The sequence below is a fragment of the Leopardus geoffroyi genome, chromosome C1, assembly GCF_018350155.1.
Source record: "Leopardus geoffroyi isolate Oge1 chromosome C1, O.geoffroyi_Oge1_pat1.0, whole genome shotgun sequence".
Taxonomy (NCBI): domain Eukaryota; kingdom Metazoa; phylum Chordata; class Mammalia; order Carnivora; family Felidae; genus Leopardus; species Leopardus geoffroyi.
Genome location: NC_059328.1, coordinates 111173695 through 111195172, shown reverse-complemented (window position 1 = coordinate 111195172; position 21478 = coordinate 111173695). Strand labels below are relative to the sequence as shown.

Genomic DNA, 21478 nt, shown 5'->3' with positions numbered 1-21478 from the left:
ATGTACGGTCTTTTTTTTTTTTTTTTTTCAACGTTTATTTATTTTTGGGACAGAGAGAGACAGAGCATGAACGGGGGAGGGGCAGAGAGAGGGAGACACAGAATTGGAAACAGGCTCCAGGCTCTGAGCCATCAGCCCAGAGCCCGACGCGGGGCTCGAACTCACGGACCGCGAGATCGTGACCTGGCTGAAGTCGGACGCTTAACCGACTGCGCCACCCAGGCGCCCCCAATGTACGGTCTTTGAACTTCTCTGTTTAAACTTTTCATAACAAAAAGTAGAAAAAATGTCACACCACCGGCATATCCTGTGGGCTTCAGTAATTTTGTGCTTTTTGTACGTTTGTTCCTTTTTATTGCTAAATAGTATTCTGCCATTTGGATACAGATTTTGTTTATTCATCAGTTGGTGGGCATTCAGATTGTTTCCAGGTTTGGGCTATTATGAGTAACACTATAACCACCATTCACGTGCAGGTCTTCATGTGGGCAGCAGTGGTTCTGTAAATAAACTTAAAACATTAATGCTTGATAAAAACAGCTTGTGCTGTTCAGGCTCCATTCAGGAAGGCTGTTTTTCAAACCTTAAGTTTAATAAAGTTTAATAAAACCAGAATGACTACAATCTTCAGAAAAGTTTCTTCCAGTTAACTTAGCTTTCTGATGATGGCTTGACAACATGACATCCCTGTTTTAATGCTCAGTAGGTTCTGTTTCAGCTTTTGCAAACACAGTACAGTGAGCCTCACCATGTGTCACAGATGATTAAAGATTATGCAGGGTCTCCTAATGATTCTGTAAGACGTGGTCTGGGACCGCACTGCAGAAAACAATGTCCAGCAGAACATTAGCCAGACTGAATCTGTAACATAGCATGACATCGCTTTTACAAATAGTTCCCTGATATGTTGTTGTTCTTTTTTCCCTAGTACTTCTGATCATCTTACTACCATTCATCAGTGCCTAACTCTGGGCTCAGGCGGCTCACAGACTACTGGCACGTGGGCGGCAATGCACTGCTCCCTTGCCATATAGCACACGGGCCTAGACTGTCCCTTAGGTCTGCTTTTAGGTCTCTTCTTTCTGTGCCACTAGTTGGTGCCAAGCCACACGTGTTACTGCCTCTCTTTAAAAACAATTCTACGGGGGCACCTGGGTGGCTCAGTCGGTTAAGCGGCCGACTTCAGCTCAGGTCATGATCTCGCGGTCCGTGAGTTCAAGCCCCGCGTCGGGCACTGTGCTGACAGCTCAGAGCCTGGAGCCTGTTTCAGATTCTGTGTCTCCCTCTCTCTGACCCTCCCCCGTTCATGCTCTGTCTCTCTCTGTCTCAAAAAAAATAAATAAACATTAAAAAAAAAATTAAAAAAAAAAAAAAAAAAAAAAACAATTCTACGGATCCAAGTAATTTGGCTTTCATAGCCTGATACCAGTACCAGTGGCATGCTACCAAATTCCTACACTAATTTCTATGAAGCAAGCTAACTACCTATGTCTACTTGCTCATCTGACCGAGATGCTAATACGAGCTAACGTTTATTGGGGCGTAATAGATGTCAGACACTAATTAGGCTCTTTTTAGCAATCTTCTCAAAATTATCTATGGAATACATACTATTAGCATGTACATTTTATAACCCAGAACACTGATGAGTTTCAAAGAAGGGAAGTTGCCAAGGATGAAAAGATGATTTCCTTCAAATACTAAATATCAATGACTTATAAACTGTGTCATTTCAGAAAATGAAAGAATTTATAAAGCTTATTTTTGCCTTAGCCAGCACATATCAAACTATTTTATTTTTTAAGTAAACTCTACACCAAACATGAGGCTTGAACTCATGACCCCAAGATCAAGAATCATATGCTCTACTGACTGAGCCAATGAGGCACTCCAAATTATCTTACCTTTTAAAAGCTAACTTTGTTGGGGCCTCTGGCAAGCTCAGTCAGTAGAGCATAAGACTCTTGTTCTCCGAGTCAGGAGTTCAAGTCCTACAATGGATGTGGAACCTATTTAAAACAAAACAAAACAAAACAAAACAAACTTTGTTGTCTCTCCAACCTTTTTTTGGATCATACATTCATCTGGAGCCAACAAGCGCTCTAAAGAAAAATCTCCAAATTGTGAAGAAAACAGGCATATTTCCTTTCAGAAATATCAAAGCTAGAATGTTTAGCTTTTTTTTTTTTTCTTCAGTGACCAGTATCTGTGCCGTGGCTAAACCTCATTGGCTATGATACTGCAGTACACCCAGCTAGAATGTTTAGCTATTAAAGAGATTCCCCCAACTAGCTTCACATCGAGTGACTGCACTGTAGTGGCTCCCGAAGAGGCAGGCTCCCTCCTTCCAAGTCACCCTCATCAGAGAACACCTACTGAGTAGCAAGCCAGAGGTTTGGACTGGAATGTCCCATTCAAAGACTCTTCAAAGTGTTCAAACCTTCAAGTTTGGCCTATGAAGGAAAAAAATCTTAATTTGGGAGTGAGAAAATAGTGCTTAAGGACCACTGCCTCCAAACCTACATTCTGCAACAGTCCAAGAAAAAAGGCCAAGTACCCATCTACCTCAGGGCTATGGGCTCCATGATGCTTGGCAGTTATCCTCAGGTGTAACTGCTTTCCAGCAAGCTTCTTCCTGGACTTCCAGGTTAAGCACGATGCCAATGCTGTCTCACAGTCATGACTATCCTCCTTTCTTTAAGAATTTTAAATGACGATACAGATCTGGTTTAATTCTTCCTTTTGCATTTATATTTGGGGACCCCTGTTTGGGCTTTTTTGTTTGTTTTGTTTTTTTAAGTGGGCTCCATGCCCAACATGGGGCTTGAACTCATGGCCCTGGGATCAAGAATTGTATGCTATACTGACCGAGCCAGCCAGGGGCCCCCCTTAATTCTTCCTTTCACACTGAGATAAGACTATTGCTTCCTATACCAGTTTTATACATTCTATTAGTTTTAAGAACTATAAACAGATTGAAATTATTAAACACGAAATCTTAGGAATCAAAAATAACACAGGAGCTAAAAAGATAAAATCTTAAAAAGGGGGCACCTGGCTGCATCAGTTGGTAGAGCATGCGTCAATTGATCCTGGGGTCATGAGTTAAAGTCCCACGCTGGGAGTAGAGATGACTTAAAAAATTTTTAGAAATACCACCGGGACCAAAACCGTGGTATGAGGTAGTCAACAGTGTAGCATATGAGCACATCACCCCATCTCACCCTTCTGAGAGGCAAGGTCAGGTTATCAAGGTCCACTAGTCAAGTCCGACACAGCAACCTACACCAAGTGTCTTCTGCCATACAATTTCTGTGTAAGTCAGCTCCAGAGACCGGGACAGTGGTGCTGGGCTGGGGTGTCGTGCCCTCAGCAGCAGAATGGTATCTGGAGATTAATACTGAAAGCTGCGCTTGGTCTGGATATCATCAAGAATCTGCTGCAGCTCCTCATCTTCAAACCGCCCCTCCAGGCTACGAGAAGAAAACCAAAAGAACGAAGTGTCTCAGCGACTGACAATGTTCCCGATCTCTTTTTAACACACTGATCTTTGAGCACCGCTGTGCCCACTTCTCCATTTACCTCTAAATGCTGACACCTTTACCCTTTCAGCTGTACTTCCTGCATGCCATTCCTTTTAGAAACATTATGAAGTGTTTCAAAGATTTTAAAAAGTATAGAAAATAAGGTAACCTTAATAGTTACTCCTACTTGATTTAGATTTCTTTGATAAACACAACAGAACAAATTAATGAATGGCTCTCTGTGTATGCTCCCTATCAAAAACCTTCCCCAGAATTAGCCATTATGCTAAATTTGGTATTTATCATTTCTATACTTATTTTATACCTATTATCTATCTCTCTCAAGTCATATGCAGCACTGTTTTTACACTTTATAAGAAACGGCATCATTCTGTACATATCCTTCTACAATTTTCTTCACTCCAAATTCATTTTGGTATTTGATGTTATTCCAGTTCATTAATTTTTTCATTGCTATATAAACGATTTTTTTATTCATGCCCACGTTTGACAGATTATCAAGTTCTGTTACCACGAACAATGCAGTAATGAGCACTAGAATACATGCCTTCTTATGAACTGTATGAGCTGCTTTCAGGGCATGTACCCAGGAATGGTTTTTGGGTCAGTGTATAATCATCTTTAACTTTACTAGATGTAGCTAAATTGTTCTGCAAAGTGAGTGACTGTACTAATTTGCACTCCTACCATCAGTGTATGAAAGATTCAGCTGTTCCACATTTTTGCTAACAGTTGGTGTGCTATAAAACCATCATTTTCATACCCTGTTAAAAAAGGCACTCCATTCAATGCTGATGATCTCAGTCCATATTTTAAATGCACACACCATTTAGACACACTAATTCTACTTGTAGGAATCTATCCAACATACAGAACTCAGCACAGCCGGTACTAACCTTGGGATCAGAGCCTTCGACTCCTCAGCAGTCTCTGGGCAAAGGTTGGCCAAACAGGCCAACTCAAACTTATGAAGCTTCTTCTGGAGCAACAAGCTGATCACGGAGTAGAGAATCAAAACAAACAAAAATCAAAGAATGATGACTAGGAAAAAGAGAACCCAAAGGTACTTAGCAAGAAAGGTAAGCAAGCAAAGCACTTGCAATCTTTCATATAGTTTGCTTGGCTGCCAAATCACACTTTCAGATCATTTCCTGTTCTGTTCCTGGAGAACAGGAAATTACAGTGAAATCAGACAGAGGCCACAAAAGTGAGCAGAGCACACAGGGCAAGAGAAGCCCTGTCATTTTAACTTTTGAAAAACCACCATATACACCTTAAGGACTACACAACCTTTTCCTCAGGAATTTATTTTGTTGTTCTCTCCTCCCTTGTTTGGATATTGTGACAAGGAGGAAATTCTCTTTTAAACTTATCTACAAAATAAATATAGGCAAACCTTACTTTGTACAAATATGTGTGCAAACAGCATCTTATTTTAAATGCACAGTTCTAATTCAAATTGTATAAAACACTGTCAAATCCTATCTTGGTTTTTCACACATATAGCTCTTAAAAGAGAGCTCATCCATGGTGGATTTGGTTTCAGAGAACACCTTAAACATCTGTTCGGAAACAAAACATTTACCGTGCGTATCATTCTATTACAAGCATATTAGTTATCACACAGAATTTAGAAAATACATGACAGATAAATAAAAGCTACCCATATCACTACCTAAACAAAATCAATGTTATTATCTTAGCGTATCATTCCAAACACTTTTCTGTTTTAGAATATTCACTCATACATTCATCACTTTTTGTCATTTAAAAAGCTATATCCATTTTCTAAAGAAAATATTGTAAACTTAGTCACTTGGGAAGAGGTTTCTAAAGAAGTGTAGTGTAGGTATGTGTGTGGAGGGGTTTGTTGTAAAATGAACATATACTCATAAATAATACAAAAGATATCAAAAAGGTGAAGATAACCTGAAATCCTACCCAGAAATAACTAGTATTAACTTTTCCATGGAGATCACTTTCCCCTCCTCTGTAATTTCTTTTTTAAAACAAATGAGTCATAACAAATGTCATTCTGTGATTGGCATTTTTCCAATCAACAACACAGCTGTTTTCCTATTAGTACACACATAACAGCACCCTGAACATGATGGCACTCCACTAAAAGGCTGTGCCATAATTTATATATCAAATTTCCTGCTGTTGAACATTTCAACTGTTTCAATTATTCATTTTAAGTAACGCTTTTTGAACATTATGTGTACTTCTTTGTGTATTTGATCGATTACTGTGTGATTTAGTTTTGATTACTGTGTATTTTTTTTAAAGATTTAATTTTTAAGTTCTATGCCCAACATGGGGCTTGAACTTACAACCCTGACATAGAAGGTTGGCTGCTCCACCAACTGAGCCAGCCAAGTGCCCCAATTACTGTGTGTTTTAAAGATAAATTCCTGGAAGTCAAATTATCCAGAGGATATGAATGTCTTTATTTTAAGTTTATTTATTTTGAGAGAGAGAGGGAGGGAGAGTGAGAGGGATAGAGAGAGAGAACAAGCAGGGGAGGGGCAGAGAGAGAGGGGAACAGAAGATCCAAGAAGTGGGTTCTACGCTGACAGCAGAGAGCCCAGTATGGGGCTTGAACTCAGGAACTGCGAGATCGTGACCTGAGCTGAATTCAAGAGTCAGACGCTTAACCGAGTCACCCAGGCGCCCCTTTTTCTAATCTTTTCAAATCTACTTAGCTCTTTTACCATTTTTTGATTTCCTTGAAGATGAGCATAATTTCATGTGAATTAGCTAGCCATTTAAAGTTCTGATTCAAATCAAGCCTCTAATTGGAGACGGTGTCCATTTTCAAAACCTGGTGTCACCTCTTTCTTAATTATTTGCTGGGAGTTTTCAATATTAAGAGAATATTAAGGGGGCGCCTGGGTGGCGCAGTCGGTTGGGCGTCCGACTTCAGCCAGGTCGCGATCTCGCGGTCCGTGGGTTCGGGCCCCGCGTCGGGCTCTGGGCTGATGGCTCAGAGCCTGGAGCCTGTTTCCGATTCTGTGTCTCCCTCTCTCTCTGCCCCTCCCCCGTTCATGCTCTGTCTCTCTCTGTCCCAAAAATGAATAAGCGTTGAGGGAAAAAAAATTTAAAAAAAAAAAAAAAGAAAAGAAAAAAAAAAAAAGAATATTAAGGATACCAATTCTTTCCCTGTTTATTTATACTTATATTTTGCATACGGCATTTTATTTGATGTAGGGGAGTTTAAAGATATTTATACAAATTCTTTTGTTTATTCAGTATTTATTTAGTGCCCACAATGAGTCTGACAGTGATGAATACGACCAAGTTCCTGCCCTCACAAAGCTTATATTCAACTGAAATCACTCAAGTTTCCCCACATTTAAAGTCCTACTAACCACAGCCAAAATAATACATATATTCACTCACACTGTCACATAACACTTTTATTCGCCATGGTTTATATTCCAATCCTTAGTTCCTGAGGAATTAAATTCGGTGTAAGATACAGTGTTCAGGGGTGCCTGGGTGGCTCAGTCAGTTAAGTGTCCAACTCTTGGTTTCGGCTCAGGTCATGATCTCACAGTTTGTGAGTTTGAGCCCTGAGACAGGCTGTGTGCTGACAGGGCAGAGGCTGCCTGGCAATCTCTCTCTCCCTCTCTTCTCTGCCCCTCCCACACTCTCTCTCAAAATAAATAAATAAACCTTAAAAAAGGGGGAGGGGGTATGTGTCTGGGTGGCTCATTCGGTTAAATGTCTGACTCTTGATATCAGCTCGGGTCATGATCTCAGTTTGAGGGACAGAGCCCCATGTCAGGCTCTGTGCTGACAGCATGGGGCCTGCTAAGGAATCTCTCTCTGCCCCTCCCCAACTCAAAATAAATAAACTTTAAAAATGTGATATAGTGTTCAAACTTTGTTTTAAAGTATTTCCCCACTAACCTACAATGCCATATACTGGACTCACACAAAATATGATAGAATTGTATTTGAATTTGTTGTCATTTACGCAAATTCTTCTTCATTTTTCTTAGAAAATTTTTTCTGACAATTCTTACAATATTAAGATCATTTTATTAGCCGCACCCCCCCCCCCCCGCCATTTCCTTGAGGTTGCAGAATGGCACTAAATATATCCAGTAATTTGGGGAGAACCAACATGTTTACAATCCTGAGACCATTTATTCACAAAGGTATAAGCCTACCTTCATCTACTCAGGTCACCTCACAGGCCCAACACTGCACACTCCCCCCCAATCTTTCCTCAGTGTGTACACCCACACCTTCTAGAACAGACTGTATACTTCAGATACAATTTTATCACCTTCATTTTCTGCACACTTAACATGTCAACATCTTTCATTTGCTACAATTTTTTTTAAATTTTTTTTAACCTTTATTTATTTTTGAGACAGAGAGAGACAGAGCATGAATGGGGGAGGGTCAGAGAGAGGGAGACACAGAATCTGAAACAGGCTCCAGGCTCTGGGCTGTCAGCACAGAGCCCGATGCGGGGCTTGAACTCACGGACTGTGAGATCACGACCTGAGCCGAAATCAGACACTTAACCGACTGAGCCACCCAGGTGCCCCGCTACCACAATTTTAAAAACAATATAGTAGGGGCGCCTGGGTGGCGCAGTCGGTTGGGCGTCCAACTTCAGCCAGGTCACGATCTCGCGGTCCGGGAGTTCGAGCCCCGCGTCAGGCTCTGGGCTGATGGCCCAGAGCCTGGAGCCTGTTTCCGATTCTGTGTCTCCCTCTCTCTCTGCCCCTCCCCCGTTCACGCTCTGTCTCTCTCTGTCCCAAAAATAAATAAACGTTGAAAAACAATATAGTAGTTCACCAAATGATTTACTACTTTATTTATTTAATTACTATTGAATGTTTAGGTTGCTTTTCTTTTTTTTCTTTTTACCACTGGCTATTAGAAATATCTCCCTGAAAAGTATGTGTATATACATCTTTTTTGTACACTTGCTTTTCCTAAGGACAGTACTTCTCAAACATTTTCTCTGGAACAGAGCAAACAAGTACCCCTAGGCGACCTGGGCGCATGGGCTCAAATGACTTTCTGCATCTACAAGTAGGGTTTTAAGTCTTGTAATTTAACTCAAGAATTTATACACAGTTTTTGTTTTACTCCACAGTATGCTGGTATCTGTTTGTTTTAATGTAGAAATGTTTTAAAATCACCTACCATTAAATTAAACTGCTACTTGAGGAAGATGTTTCTCCTGTGGCCTGCTATATGCCCCAGAGCATCACTGTTTCCCAGGTTACATCCAACTCAATTTGAGAAGCAATGCCTTGTCTACGGCCATACCATCCTGAACGCGCCCAATCTCGTCTGATCTCGGAAGCTAAGCAGGGTCGGGCCTGGTTAGTACTTGGATGGGAGAAGCAATGCCTTGGGAAAAAATGCTAAAATCCACCTTCTGAAAGGTACAGCTCCTGATTTATATTTACAAACATATAAAGATCTTGAGGGGAGCCTGCGTGGCTCAGGTCATGATCCCGGGGATCATGGGCTTGAGCCCTGCGTCTGGCCCTGTGCTGACAGCTGGAACCTGGAGCCTGCTTCAGATTCCGTGTCTCCCTCTCTCTCTCTCTCCCCCTCCCCCTCATGCTCTGTCTCTTTCTCTCAAAAATAAATAAACATTAAAAACAATTAAAATTAAAATACAAAAAAAAAGATCTTGAAGACATTTCAGGTGAATAATAAATAAATAAGCCCATTTTATTAAAACAACCACCATCACAAATCACTTGTGTGTTGTTTATAGGTATATATATGCATGTGAATGCATGGAAAAGATCTGGAAGAATAACAACAAACTGCCAATAGTGGTTACTGTACAGGATGACCACGGGGATTTCAGGTACCGGAAAAGGTGATCAAAGAGCATTTTGGTGATCAAAGAGCCGTTTTTAAATTTCTGACAAAGACATTATTTTTCTTACGTTCATGGTATAGATGATGCCCATTGGGTGCTGGTGCTGGTGGTGCTGGAGGCAAAAGTATTTTACGCTCAGACATCCACGAATTTGGATTAATAAAAACTTTCCTTTAGCACTCACCTGCGGACACTGGCAATAGTCTCCCTGTTTTTGAAACGACTGAAACGGGCTGTGTAATTTAAAGTTTTCATGAAGACCTCAGAAAGTTCCTGTTCATCCTCTGCACTCTCATTCTGTTGCTTTCGATGCTCCAGAAGCATGTGAACTTCTGAATTTAGTAGTGTCTCCGCTGTTTCAAACTCTATTTGTGAGAAGCACAAATGTCAGCTGAAAATATTCCTTCAAAAGACAGCTTCTAAATGTTCATTTTGCTTTCGAGATTAACAGCAAGTTTGCGTCCCTGCATAAATCCAGAGGCCTCATATCCCACAGCTTCACCTTCAGCCAGATCTGCCTACCACAAGGCACAGAAGAGTTCATGAGACTAAAATTTAGTTCAGTGGGGCCAGACAGTTTCTAACATCAAAGAACCTGACCTGGACGTGCTATTAAATAATGACACGTCATTATCCTAATTAGGCCAGTTACTGATTCCAAAAGGGAGCATAACCAACAATTATTTCTCTTTAGCTTGCATGAGCTCCTAATGTAGTTCCATAATACTAATACTATACCCTCAATTTTAATAATTATTATACATTAGGGAGGGCCAAGGGTTTGGAAACACACAATAATGCACCCCCAATTCTATTTTAGTAGCTGAATGAATCTATTATCTACTCATTCACCCAGATCACGTACTTGGCATTGGGCCTGAGGCCAGAAGTCCCTACTCCCTACCTTCCAGGTTTCATAGTCTTATGTAGTTTACCAACTAAACCTATTTCAAATATTTACCATCACACAAATCTCCTGCCCTTGATACCCATTTATTTTTTTAGTTTCAAGTTTTTTAAGTTCTAGTGAGTTAACATACAGTGTAATATTAGTTTCAAGTATATAATTTAGGGATTCATCACTTATACATGACACCCAGTGCTCATTACAAGTGCCCTCCTTAATACCCATCACCCATTTAACTCATCCCCCCGGTCCCACTTCCCCTCCAGCAACCTTGTTTTTTTTTCCTGTAAAGAGTCTGTTTTCTGATTTGCCCCTCTTTTTTTCTTTTCCCCTATGTACATCTGTTTTGTTTCTTAAATTCCACATATGAGTGAAATCAGTGTCTTTCTCTTATGGCACTTAGCATTATACTCTCTAGCTCCATCCATGTCATTGTAAATAGCCAAGATTTCATTCTTTTTATGGCTGAGTAATATTCCACTGAGTGTGTACGAGTGTGTATGCACACATATATATTATATATATATGCACATGCCACATTTTTATCTATTCATCATGTGATGGACATTTGGGCTCGCTCATTTAAAATAATCCTCAGTCAGGGCGCCTGGGTGGCTCAGTCTGCTGAGCATCTGACTTAGGCTCAGGTCATGATCTCATGGCTCATGAGTTCAAGCCCCACGTTGGGCTCTGTGCTGACAGCTGAGAGCCTGGAGCCTGCTTCAGATTCTGTGTCTCCCTCTCTCTCTGCCCCTCCCCCACTCGTGCCATGTCTCTGTCTCTCAAAAATAAACAAACATTTAAAAAAATTTTTTTAAATAATCCTGTCGGTTGAGCATTTGACTTTGGCTCAGGTTATATATAATCTCATGGTTCATGAGTTCAAGCCCTGCATGGGGCTCACTGGTATCAGCCTGACAGCGCATAGCCTGCTTCAGACCCTCTGTCCCCTCTCTCTCTGCCCTTGCCACACTTGCTCTCAAAAATAAAAAATAAACATTAAAAAAAATCCTCTTAGAGCACATGGGTAGCTCAATCAGTTAAATGTACAACTCTTGATTTTGGCTCAGGTCATAATCTCAAGGTTTGTGAGTTCAAGTCCCACACTGGAGTCTACACTGGCAGCATGGAGCCTGCTTGGGATTCTTTCTCTCTGCCCTTCCCCTGCTTGTGCCCTCTTTCTGAAAACAAACTTAAAAAAAAATTATAATAATCCTCATGAACAGTAAGAATACCAGTAAGCAGTCTTTAAAAACTAGTTTTAAAAGAAATAAATAAAAAAACTAGGTTTTTCCATAATATATGGCAAACTTTCCCTATATTTTCAGAATAACATTATCTCCTTGGGAAACCAGTGTCTCCCTTGCATCCCACAGAAACATACATTCCTAATAATTATTATAAAGTATTAGAGCTGGTTTCTGCCTTTTCTTTATCAGGGAGTTCCTCCAGAATAGGAACCATTCATAAACATGGATTCATGTTTCTAATCCCACACTGATGAAGACTAATGAGGAAAACCCAAAATTACATGCAATTTAGCATTTCCATGGGATCTGGGTATGTTTACTCTCGGGAAATCACTAATACCACGATCAGAGGGGTGGCCCCCCTCTCTCGGGCCAGGTGACAAGAGCTCCACTCTGCTTCCACAACAGTCTGTGCTGGGGGAGGGTGGCAGCAGGAGGAAACAGTATTTTTACTTGCAAGGTTCTCATTACTTCTGAATCTAAAAGGCACCAAAAAGCTATTTTCTACTCGAGGTCAGCAGAATTTGAACAAGAGGAACTCAGAGCCAATTCCTGTCCAGCCCAGGTCACTGCCTGTTACTCACTGGTGAAGTGATGTACAAGTGAAGAAACTACTGCTTTCAAAGCAATGAGCTGAGAAAGCAGTAAATATTAGGAGTGTAGGACTCCACATCTCTGAAGTGACAGTCACAAGTGACATAAGAGAAAAAAAAGCAGCAGCAGCTAAAAAGTGGGTTAATCTCAACTTCTGAGGCTGCTGCATTGATACAGACTCAGAAAATGGAAATCAGGGGCATCTGGGTGGCTCAGTTAGTTAACCATCTGACTCTTGGTTTCAGCTCAGGTCATGATCTCACGGTTTCTAAGTTCCAGTCCATGCTGACACTGCAGAGCCTGTTTGGGATTCTCTCATTCCCTCTCTCTGCGCCTCCCCCACTTGTGGGCAAGCTCTCTCAAAATAAACAAACTTAAAGAAAAAAAAGAAAATGGAAACCAATAGGCTAAACAAGAATTACTAGTAAGAATCATCTCCATGTTTGTTACAGCTATTGCTGCTTTTAAGGCTCCTGGAAAATTGGCCAAGTAAGATATGCCTCCCTTTCCGTACCAAGCAAAATTTACCTGTTAAATGTAACAGAACAGAACTGTCAGAACACCAGGAAGTCACCTGTTCCTATTCTTTACTGAGGGTAATGTCCAAGTACTATTTATACATCACTTTCACTCCTTTCAAACAATGAAAGGTCAAAGCAGCCAAACTATGCATGTTACTCTTCCTCTGTACTGATCTTTTAAGAACCAAAGCCACAATTTATTAATCCAAATTATTTATCAATTCATCCAAATTATCAATTCCTTCCTGTAAGAAGGAAAAATATTCCTTGACCAGTACCTCAACTGGGAATTTTCTTTTTTATTAAAAAAAAAAAAAATTAATGTATGTTTATTCTTGAGAAAGAGCGAGAGCGAGCGAGTGCGCACGCGTGCACAAGCAGGGTAGGGGCAGAGAGGGAGATACAGAATCCGAAGCAGGCTCCAGGCTCTGAGCTATCAGCACAGAGCCTGATGCAGGACTCGAACTCACAAACCATGATATCATGACGTGAGCTGAAGCTGGACACTTAACTGAGCCACCCAGGGGCCCCTCCACTGGGAATTTTGAGGACGCTTCATTACAAACATTATGATAAAGGTAGCAATTTCAGATAGTCTTCTACTACAAAATTTTCTCTCTAGTACAAAATATTCTAGGGGATTTCTTTAATTGAGGGAGGGAGGGACTGGGATCATACAAACATTTTTGGAAAAAATGGCTTACTTACTAGTTTTTTCAGTAGAATTGCTGTTAATTATATCACATGGATAAAGGACAAATTGTATTTTCAGGCAAACATGCTGTGAAAACTACCACTACAAACTCTCAGATGCTTTCAGTTGCCTCATGCATTCTTTCTGTCCTACAATGAATTAGCACACATTTGTTTGCTTGCTATCTACAGCAAAGGCTTTCCTTAACTTTTAAGTACTTACTGTTGTTTTTATATATCTTCACATTTTTTTTAAGTCAAGTCTACCCCCAAAATAGGGCTTGAATTCACAACCCCCGACATAGAGTCAAATGTTCTACTGGCTGAGCAAACCAGGTGCCCACATCTTCACATGTTCTAAACTACATAATAAACACTGTGTCCCCACCCCCCTCCCCACATATGAGCTGAGAAGTTAAAGATAAGAGATATTCAGAACTCTGACATACCATTACTTGACAGAATCTAAGATCTAATTATACCAAATTCAATAAAATTTTCATGTGTACCAGATGCTACCTGCCTTTATCAAAACAAATATTTTCAGAGTGTAAAAAATAAAAAGTACCTAGATAAAACCCAAGTACAATAAGCTTTATCATACATTAAGAAAGCATCTCTGTCTCAGTTATTACACTTAAACACATACACACACACACACACACACACACACACACACACACACACTTCTATTCTGCCAAAAACTTCTATGAAGCTATCCTATGGAAATTTGACCTTGAGCCTATGAAATAAAAAACTGGAAGCCACCTATATGCTTATCAACAGATAAATAGTATTATGGTAAACCACTAAGTATATCCGGCCCTTTAAGAGAATAAGACAGGAGTGCCTGGCTGGCTGAGTCCGCAGAGCAAGCAACTCTTGACCTCCAGGCCATGAGTTCAAGCCCCACGATGGGCCTGGAGTTTAAAAACAAAACAAAAACAAAAAAGTTCTACACAATATATTGTCAAAAAATTTCTTTATTAAAAGAAAAATTTTTTAAATGTCTATTTATTTTTGAAAGAGAGAGACAGAGCACGAGCTGGGGAGGAGCAGAGAGAGAGGGAGACACAGAACCTGAAGCAGGCTCCATCCAGGCTCTGAGCTGTCAGCACAGAGCCTGACTTGGGGCTGGAACTCATGAACTGTGAGATCATGACCTGAACCAAAGTCGGACGCTTAACTGACTGGGTCACCCAGGCACCCCCACCGTCAAAATTTTTAAAGGCTGTAGCACTTCTTTTGTATAATCTCATTTTTACAAAGAAAAATACTGTATGTATCTATTAATAAATAAACATAAGATTAGTCTGGAAGGATAAGCACTAAATTGTTTACAGTAGTTTCCTCTGGGTGAAAAGGGTGTAGAGTTTCAGTTTTTATCGTGGATATAACAATTTTAAAATTATTGGGTAATTTTAAGGTTATTGTTAAGGTGGATACTGTGAAGATTTAGTTTGCATTTTCCACTATCTGTAAAATATGGTTATTTTAAAATCTTAAGGTTCTTGCCTATTTTTGGCTTCTAAATTACAAATAAAGTACATCAGCTAACATTAACAACTCAGGCAACAGATGTTGGCGACAATGTGGAGAAAGAGGATCTCTTTTGCACAGCTCATGGGAATGCAAACTGGTGCAGCCACTCTGGACAACAGTATGGAGGTTCTACAAAAAATTAAAAATAGAACTACCCTACGACCCAGCAATTGCACTACTAGGTATTTATCCAAGGGATACAGGTGTGCTGTTCCGAAGGGACACATGCACCCCGATGTTTATAGCAGCACTATCAACAATAGCCAAAGTATGGAAAGAGCCCAAACGTCCATCAGCAGATGAATGGATAAAGAAGATGTGGTATATGTATACAATGGGGTATTACTCGGCAATCTAAACCAATGAAATCTTGCCATTCGCAACTAGGTGGATGGAACTGGAGGTATCATGCTAAGCGAAATTAGTCAAAGACAAAAATCATATGACTTCACTCATATGAGGACTTTAAGACACAAAACCGATGAACACAAGGGAAGGGAAGCAAAAATAATATAAAAACAGGGAGGGGGACAAAACACAAGAGACTCTTAAATATGGAGAACAAACAGAGGGTTACTGGAGGGGTTGTGGGAGGGGGAATGGGCTAAATGGGTAAGAGGCATTAAGGATTCTACTCCTGAAATCATTGTTGCACTATAACCTAACTAACTTGGATGTAAATTAAAAAACTAAAATTAAAAAAAAAAAAGGGGGGGGGGATTGCAAATAAAATACATCACACTGCACAAAGGAAGTTCCCTGACAGTAAAATGTGCTGTACTTGTAGGCAGTCCTCTGACAAAGGCTCTCCTTGACCCAAACTCTAGCCAGGCTCCTCTGAGTCCTCCTTTTGGGACTCAACCTTGGCCCAGAAAGACTTTAACAAAACACTAACATAATTTCTAACAGCTCAAGGCCATGTTCCTAGGATGACCTTAGCCCCTTTAAAGCTCCTGCCTCTGAAAACCCAAGTCTGCCCAAGAAATTTACTGTTTGTCCCAGCCAACACCTGAAGGTAGGGCCTCCGTCAGTTCACAGTAAGAGCTGTGGGAGAGGAGAAGTCTAACTCTTGCAGGCACCAGTTAACAAAACCAAATGGGTTTCAAATCGACCAACCCCCCCCCTTCCCGGTTTTTGTAATTTTTCACTTCCCTGATCCTATGGAGACCCCACTCACCTCCTCCCCATTTCTTTATTCTGCCTTTAAAAGGCCCAGTCACTCTGCACACATCGGAAGTTCAGTCCACGCTAGTCTCTTTTTCCTTTTGCAACCTTACATTACCTTTTTTTTTTTTTTAATAGGCTCCTTGCCCAATGTGGGGCTTGAACGCATGACCCTGAGATCAAGAGTCGCATGCTCTACTGGCTGAGCCAGCCAAACGCCCTTGGAATGGCACATTAATGATTAATGATGTCCTTACCACTTTAACTAGTGTCGCTTTGTTCATCCTTGCCACATTCCTGCAGCACTTCGCAGTTTATCGGGTAAATTACTTAAACGAGTAGCAAGGGGCTGCTCAGGGGTGGCGTGGAGCGGGGCGCCCACGGTTCCAAGGCAGCAGGCGTGGAATCCGACTGGCCCCTCTAGAGGTACAGTGGCCGTGCGGGCCCAGGCCCCTCCCACGGCCGCATCCCCCATCCTCCCTGCCAGTCTCCCAGCCGGGAACCCGCCCAGCTATCCGCCGCGGCCTCGGGCGAGGCACGGGGCGACGCCAGGTTTGCGGCGACCACTCGGGACAGCGGGGGCAGTCGCGCAGCCCCAGCCCCACCTTTGGGAAAGATAAGCTGTGAGGCATCCTCCTCTACGTCGCCGGCCCGCGGATCGCTACCTCCGGCCGCCATCGCCACGAAACGCCACACCACGCCGCACGTCCCACTCACACCGCCGGAAGCGGAAGCGCGGGTCCCGGCCACGGAAGGGGCGTGGTCGCAGAGGATGGGGTGGGCTTCCACCAGGAAGCTGGTGGGGGTGGCGCGGCTCTCTGGGATGCCCAGGCGGACAAGGGCGACGGAGTCCCGGAGCTTTTTGGGGAGCCGAGGGTTCCTTTGTCGCGCGTCCTCGGACTGGTCAACTGACCTTTCTGAGCCTCAGCTTCCTCGCCTGTCGTAAGGCCTGCTTCCTAGAGCCGGGGGAAGGATTAGATGAAACGCGGGAACGCGCTAATTGACCCTAGGAACTCCTTTTGATGGAAAGCTGGGTTAGTGACGCCGAAAACACAGTGGAATTTCTTTGAACGCTTAAGTATTTTAAAAAATGTGATCGATTTGTAGTGAATTATTCTGATACTTCTGAGCACGTGGGAAGTGATGCTGAGAGACCTTTAATACATCTGTTGGAACATTTGGATGATACACAGAAATGTAAGCAAATGAAAAACGATGCTGTTTTCGGCTTGAGAGAAAATAGAAGATTGTACAACAAAGGAAGGAATTAGTGCATTATTTGTCTCTGTGGTGAACAGTGTTTAGTTGTCCTTTAAACTGTGTTTACAAATGATGAATTAAGGGGCGCCTTGGGTGGCTCAGTCGGTTCAGCCTAAGACTTCACAGGTCATGATCTCCCAGTTCATGGGTAACATGGGTTCCAGCCCCACATCTGGCTCTCTGCTGTCAGAGCAGAGCCTGCTTGGGACCCTCTGTCCCCCTCTCTCTCTGCCCCTCCCCTGATCACACGTGCTCTCTCTCTCACACACAAAAATAAATCAACATTAAAAATATATATATTACTTGACAATATGTAATCTGTGTTCTTTTGATTTATAAATATAGTAATTTTTACAAAATTAATTTGCTGTATATCTGTATTTCCAGAAGAAAATTACTGGGTAAAATAATAGTAGGTTACATAGCATAGGCAGACTGTTTGAAAATGTTTTCCTACACGGTTCATTGGATGTGCAGGACAAATGTGCTGATGAGGAGTCTGGGGACATGCAGCAGCTGGGTGTGGGAAATGGGCCTGGAACTCAGTATAGGCCTTTTTCTTCCATCTGTCCAACCAACAGGCCATTAAGAGCACCAAATACCTACTGGACCTTACCATGTGCTGGCCCAACATCAAGCTGGATACCCAACACTTGGTATCTTTTTTTTTTTTAATTTTTTTTTTTTAACGTTTATTTATTTTTAAGACAGAGAGAGACAGAGCATGAACAGGGGAGGGGCAGAGAGAGAGGGAGACACAGAATCCAAAACAGGCTCCAGGCTCTGAGCTGTGAGCACAGAGCCCGACGCGGGGCTCGAACCCACGGACCGTGAGATCATGATCTGAGCCGAAGTCGGACGCTTAACCGACCAAGCCACCCAGGCGCCCCAACACTTGGTATCTTGTATATACACACAGCAGGAAAGAAGTGAACAGGTGAAAGTAAGGAGAGAATTAATGCACACTGTGATGTTTGCAAGGTGGATGGTCTACAACATTTTCATTCAGGAAACCTTTATAAACACTCATGTGGAAAGCCCTGGGGTTAAAAAGATGATTCAGTCATAAATATGTCCCCACAAGATGACCAAAAGCAGCTGATGCAAAATCTGGACTTATTTTCCATAATAAAAGACAGAAAATGGCAAGTGGTCAGAGAAAAGAAAGTGAAAGAAAATGCTATAGAAAGATTCATAGAGTGGCGCCTGGGTGGCTCAGTCGGTTAGGCCTCTGACTTCAGCTCAGGTCAGACTCACAGTCTGTGAGTTCAAGCCCCGCATCCGGCTCTGTGCTGACAGCTAAGAGCCTGGAGCCTGCTTCAAATTTTGTGTCTCCCTCGCTCTCTGCCCCTCCCCTGCTCATGCTCTGTCTTTGTCTCAAAAATAAAAACATTAAAAAAAATTTTTTTTTAAGATACATAGAGAAAAAAGTTACTTGTGGTTGGGGGTAGGTGAGTCACAAGAGATCTGAGGAGCAGGGGTGGGCACTGGAACTGTTCTTTAACATTTAGTCAAAACAGATGGGGGGTAGTAACATGAATGAAATTATCAGGTACATAAGAGGAATATTCACTCTGAGGTAAATTCATATTTCAATTTCCTTAAATGTTATTTTCATCATATAATTCTTGGGAAATGAAGGAAAACACTAATTATACAGAACTTACGCAAACACGTTTGCTGTAATACATATTTTATTAATGTTGCTCTACATTTTTTTCAACCAAAATAGTAATTTACAACTTTTGTAACCTTTTGGTCTGCTTCTCAAAGAATCTCTTGTAGACTGAATCACTAATGTCTTTCCTGGACCCAGGTATTCTGCCATTAATATAGTATGCTGATATGTTTCCCACTTCTCCCTATATTCAAAGTTAATGTTAAGAATCTCCCAATTTCATCTATTCTCTCAAAAATTAAAAAAAAAAAAATCTTGGCACCCGCTGCTGGAAGTCGCCTGGTAAGTGTACAAAGGGAACCAAAGGAATAAACACGTGACCCCCTCCCTTTCACTATTAATACAATCTCTAGAGATACAACGGAATGGGGATGTGGGGATGTGGGGAGGTTATGTAACTGTGCAAACCACCCTTGCCTTCCAGGTACAACAACTTCCTGGAGGCTGCCCTGAGAGTCCCACTCTTGGATTCTAAAGCCCATCTGGGCAGTGTGCCCTGTGTTGGAACTGTTAAGACTCTCTCTGAAAAGCCCTCTTGAGGGCTTGAGGTCAAGCTGGGCTTACTTCAGCACCCACCCCTTTCAGAAAGCCTGTCCTGACCTGAAGGTCTGAGCATAGTTATGCTTCTTCCTCCCACATGTCCAGAGTAGCTTAGGGGTCCCAGAGGTTTTGATACTTGCCCAGTGGTCCCCATCTACATCTGACATTGGATGACAGTCCAGATAGTCATCTAGCCATTGCAGCAGTACACTGGGGCCTGGGCAAAGCCTTCCTGGCAGGTTACCTTGGAGGTTCACAGCCCTGTCACAAAGCAGAACATTTGGCTCAGAGTAGTAACTAGCTGTCTGGCATATAAATGGCAGAACCAAGATTTGAGCTCAGGCCTAGCAGACTGCCAGCCTAAAGATTCCAGTATCAGCATCCTTGGTTACTTATTTGGTCGGAGACCAGGGTGGGATCAAAGAAGGAATGGCCATACTGCGGGTGGCAGGTGGGAGGCTGGATTCGCAGCAGGAACCTGAGTGGCTGACAGGATGAATCTGAAACCTCTCTCTCCTGTTTGGTTCCCCTAGCAATAGGTACAGTCTTGAAACTGGAGGGGTCACTTGTTTTTTAATTTGCTCTAGCATACAGAACCTCATGGAAACAAAGTAAGCAGAGGGAAGAGATCCTAAAATCCTTGTCAGAGCTTCATTTCAAAATGAGGAAAACACTCAGAAGGGACAGCACTTGCATTACATTCCTCAGGACACTACTATGGTTCTTTGTGCAGTGTTGGTTCAGAGTCAAGTCCTTCAAGTATCTCAAAGCCAGGTCTTCAATCGAGGTCAGACCCAGAGTGATCTGGAAGAAGCTTTAGAGCACTTACCCCACCTCCACTCCCACAAGAAATAGCCCTGCCGATCTCTGATCAGGTGGCTTAGTTCACATTTCAAGACTATAGGGACGGCTAAAATAGCAAATGTTAGGTTATGCACGTTTAACTACCACCACCTACCACCCACCCCCCAATCCCAAAAACCCACAATGATATGGCATCCCATGCTGTTTAACTGCAGGCGATAGTATAACACACAGCAATTTCTAGAACCAGAATTTCTCTTTAAGAAACAGAGAATCCCTTTCACACCCTGCAGTGTTACTACCAATTTCTGTGTTTAACCAGTTGCTTGTAGTCTATTTCCAAATTATCCAGCCCTGACAGCACGTTATACCTGTAGCCACAGGCTTATGAGTTCTGCTAAGGGTAAGGGCCGCAGAACTGGGTATCTTAAAAACAAAACAAACAAAAAACCATCCTTGCAAATAAAGATTTAAACTTAAGACAGTCCAAACACACGTGTATTTGTATTTTTGAAAAACTGTTCTGGGCCATTTTCTTCAAACACTTCGCCTCTTTTCTGGGCCGTCCAAAAGTAATGAATGTTTCCCTTTAAGGTTAGACAACACCAAGAGACACCTGGGTGACTCAGTTAAGCATTCAACTCTTGGTTTTGGCTCAGGTCACGACCTCAGAGCCCCAGGTCAGACTCTGTGCTGACAATGTGGAGCCTGCTTGGGATTCTCTTGCTTTTCCTCTCTCTGCCCCTCACTGGTTCATGCTCTCTCAAGATAAACAAACTTAAAAACAAACAAACAAACACAACAACGTTAGACCACACCAATATGTCCCAGGGTTTTTGCTTGGATTAAGGTCACCCAATGATAGCTTCAGTTAGAGCATTACTGCCCTGACCCCTTGCTTTTAGCTTTTTTGATATCAGTTATAAAAGAAAATCTGATGAAAACTATGAACCTTCTTTCTAGAAAAATCCAAATTTTAAAAGGTTCATGAACCTCAGTTCAGGAAATTTGGTTCTAAAAAGCCAGTGGCACTGCTACCAGCCCCACAAAAAAATGCAAGTGTAAATAAAAAAATACAATGAGGATCATGATGGACACCATGCAACCATGC

The 21478-nt window shown here is 41.9% G+C and overlaps 1 protein-coding gene across 1 annotated transcript; it reads right to left on the bottom strand.

Annotated features, from left to right (window-relative positions):
• Positions 1 to 1367: 1367 nt before the first annotated feature.
• Positions 1368 to 16818, bottom strand: POLR2D (RNA polymerase II subunit D). The gene is made up of 4 exons (XM_045479383.1): positions 16691 to 16818; positions 9599 to 9779; positions 4442 to 4537; positions 1368 to 3473 (listed from the first exon to the last, which is right to left on the bottom strand). The coding sequence occupies exons 1-4, from the start codon at positions 16761 to 16763 to the stop codon at positions 3395 to 3397; spliced, it is 429 nt and encodes a 142-aa protein (XP_045335339.1). The 5' UTR covers positions 16764 to 16818; the 3' UTR covers positions 1368 to 3394.
• Between the last annotated feature and the right edge of the window lie 4660 nt (positions 16819 to 21478).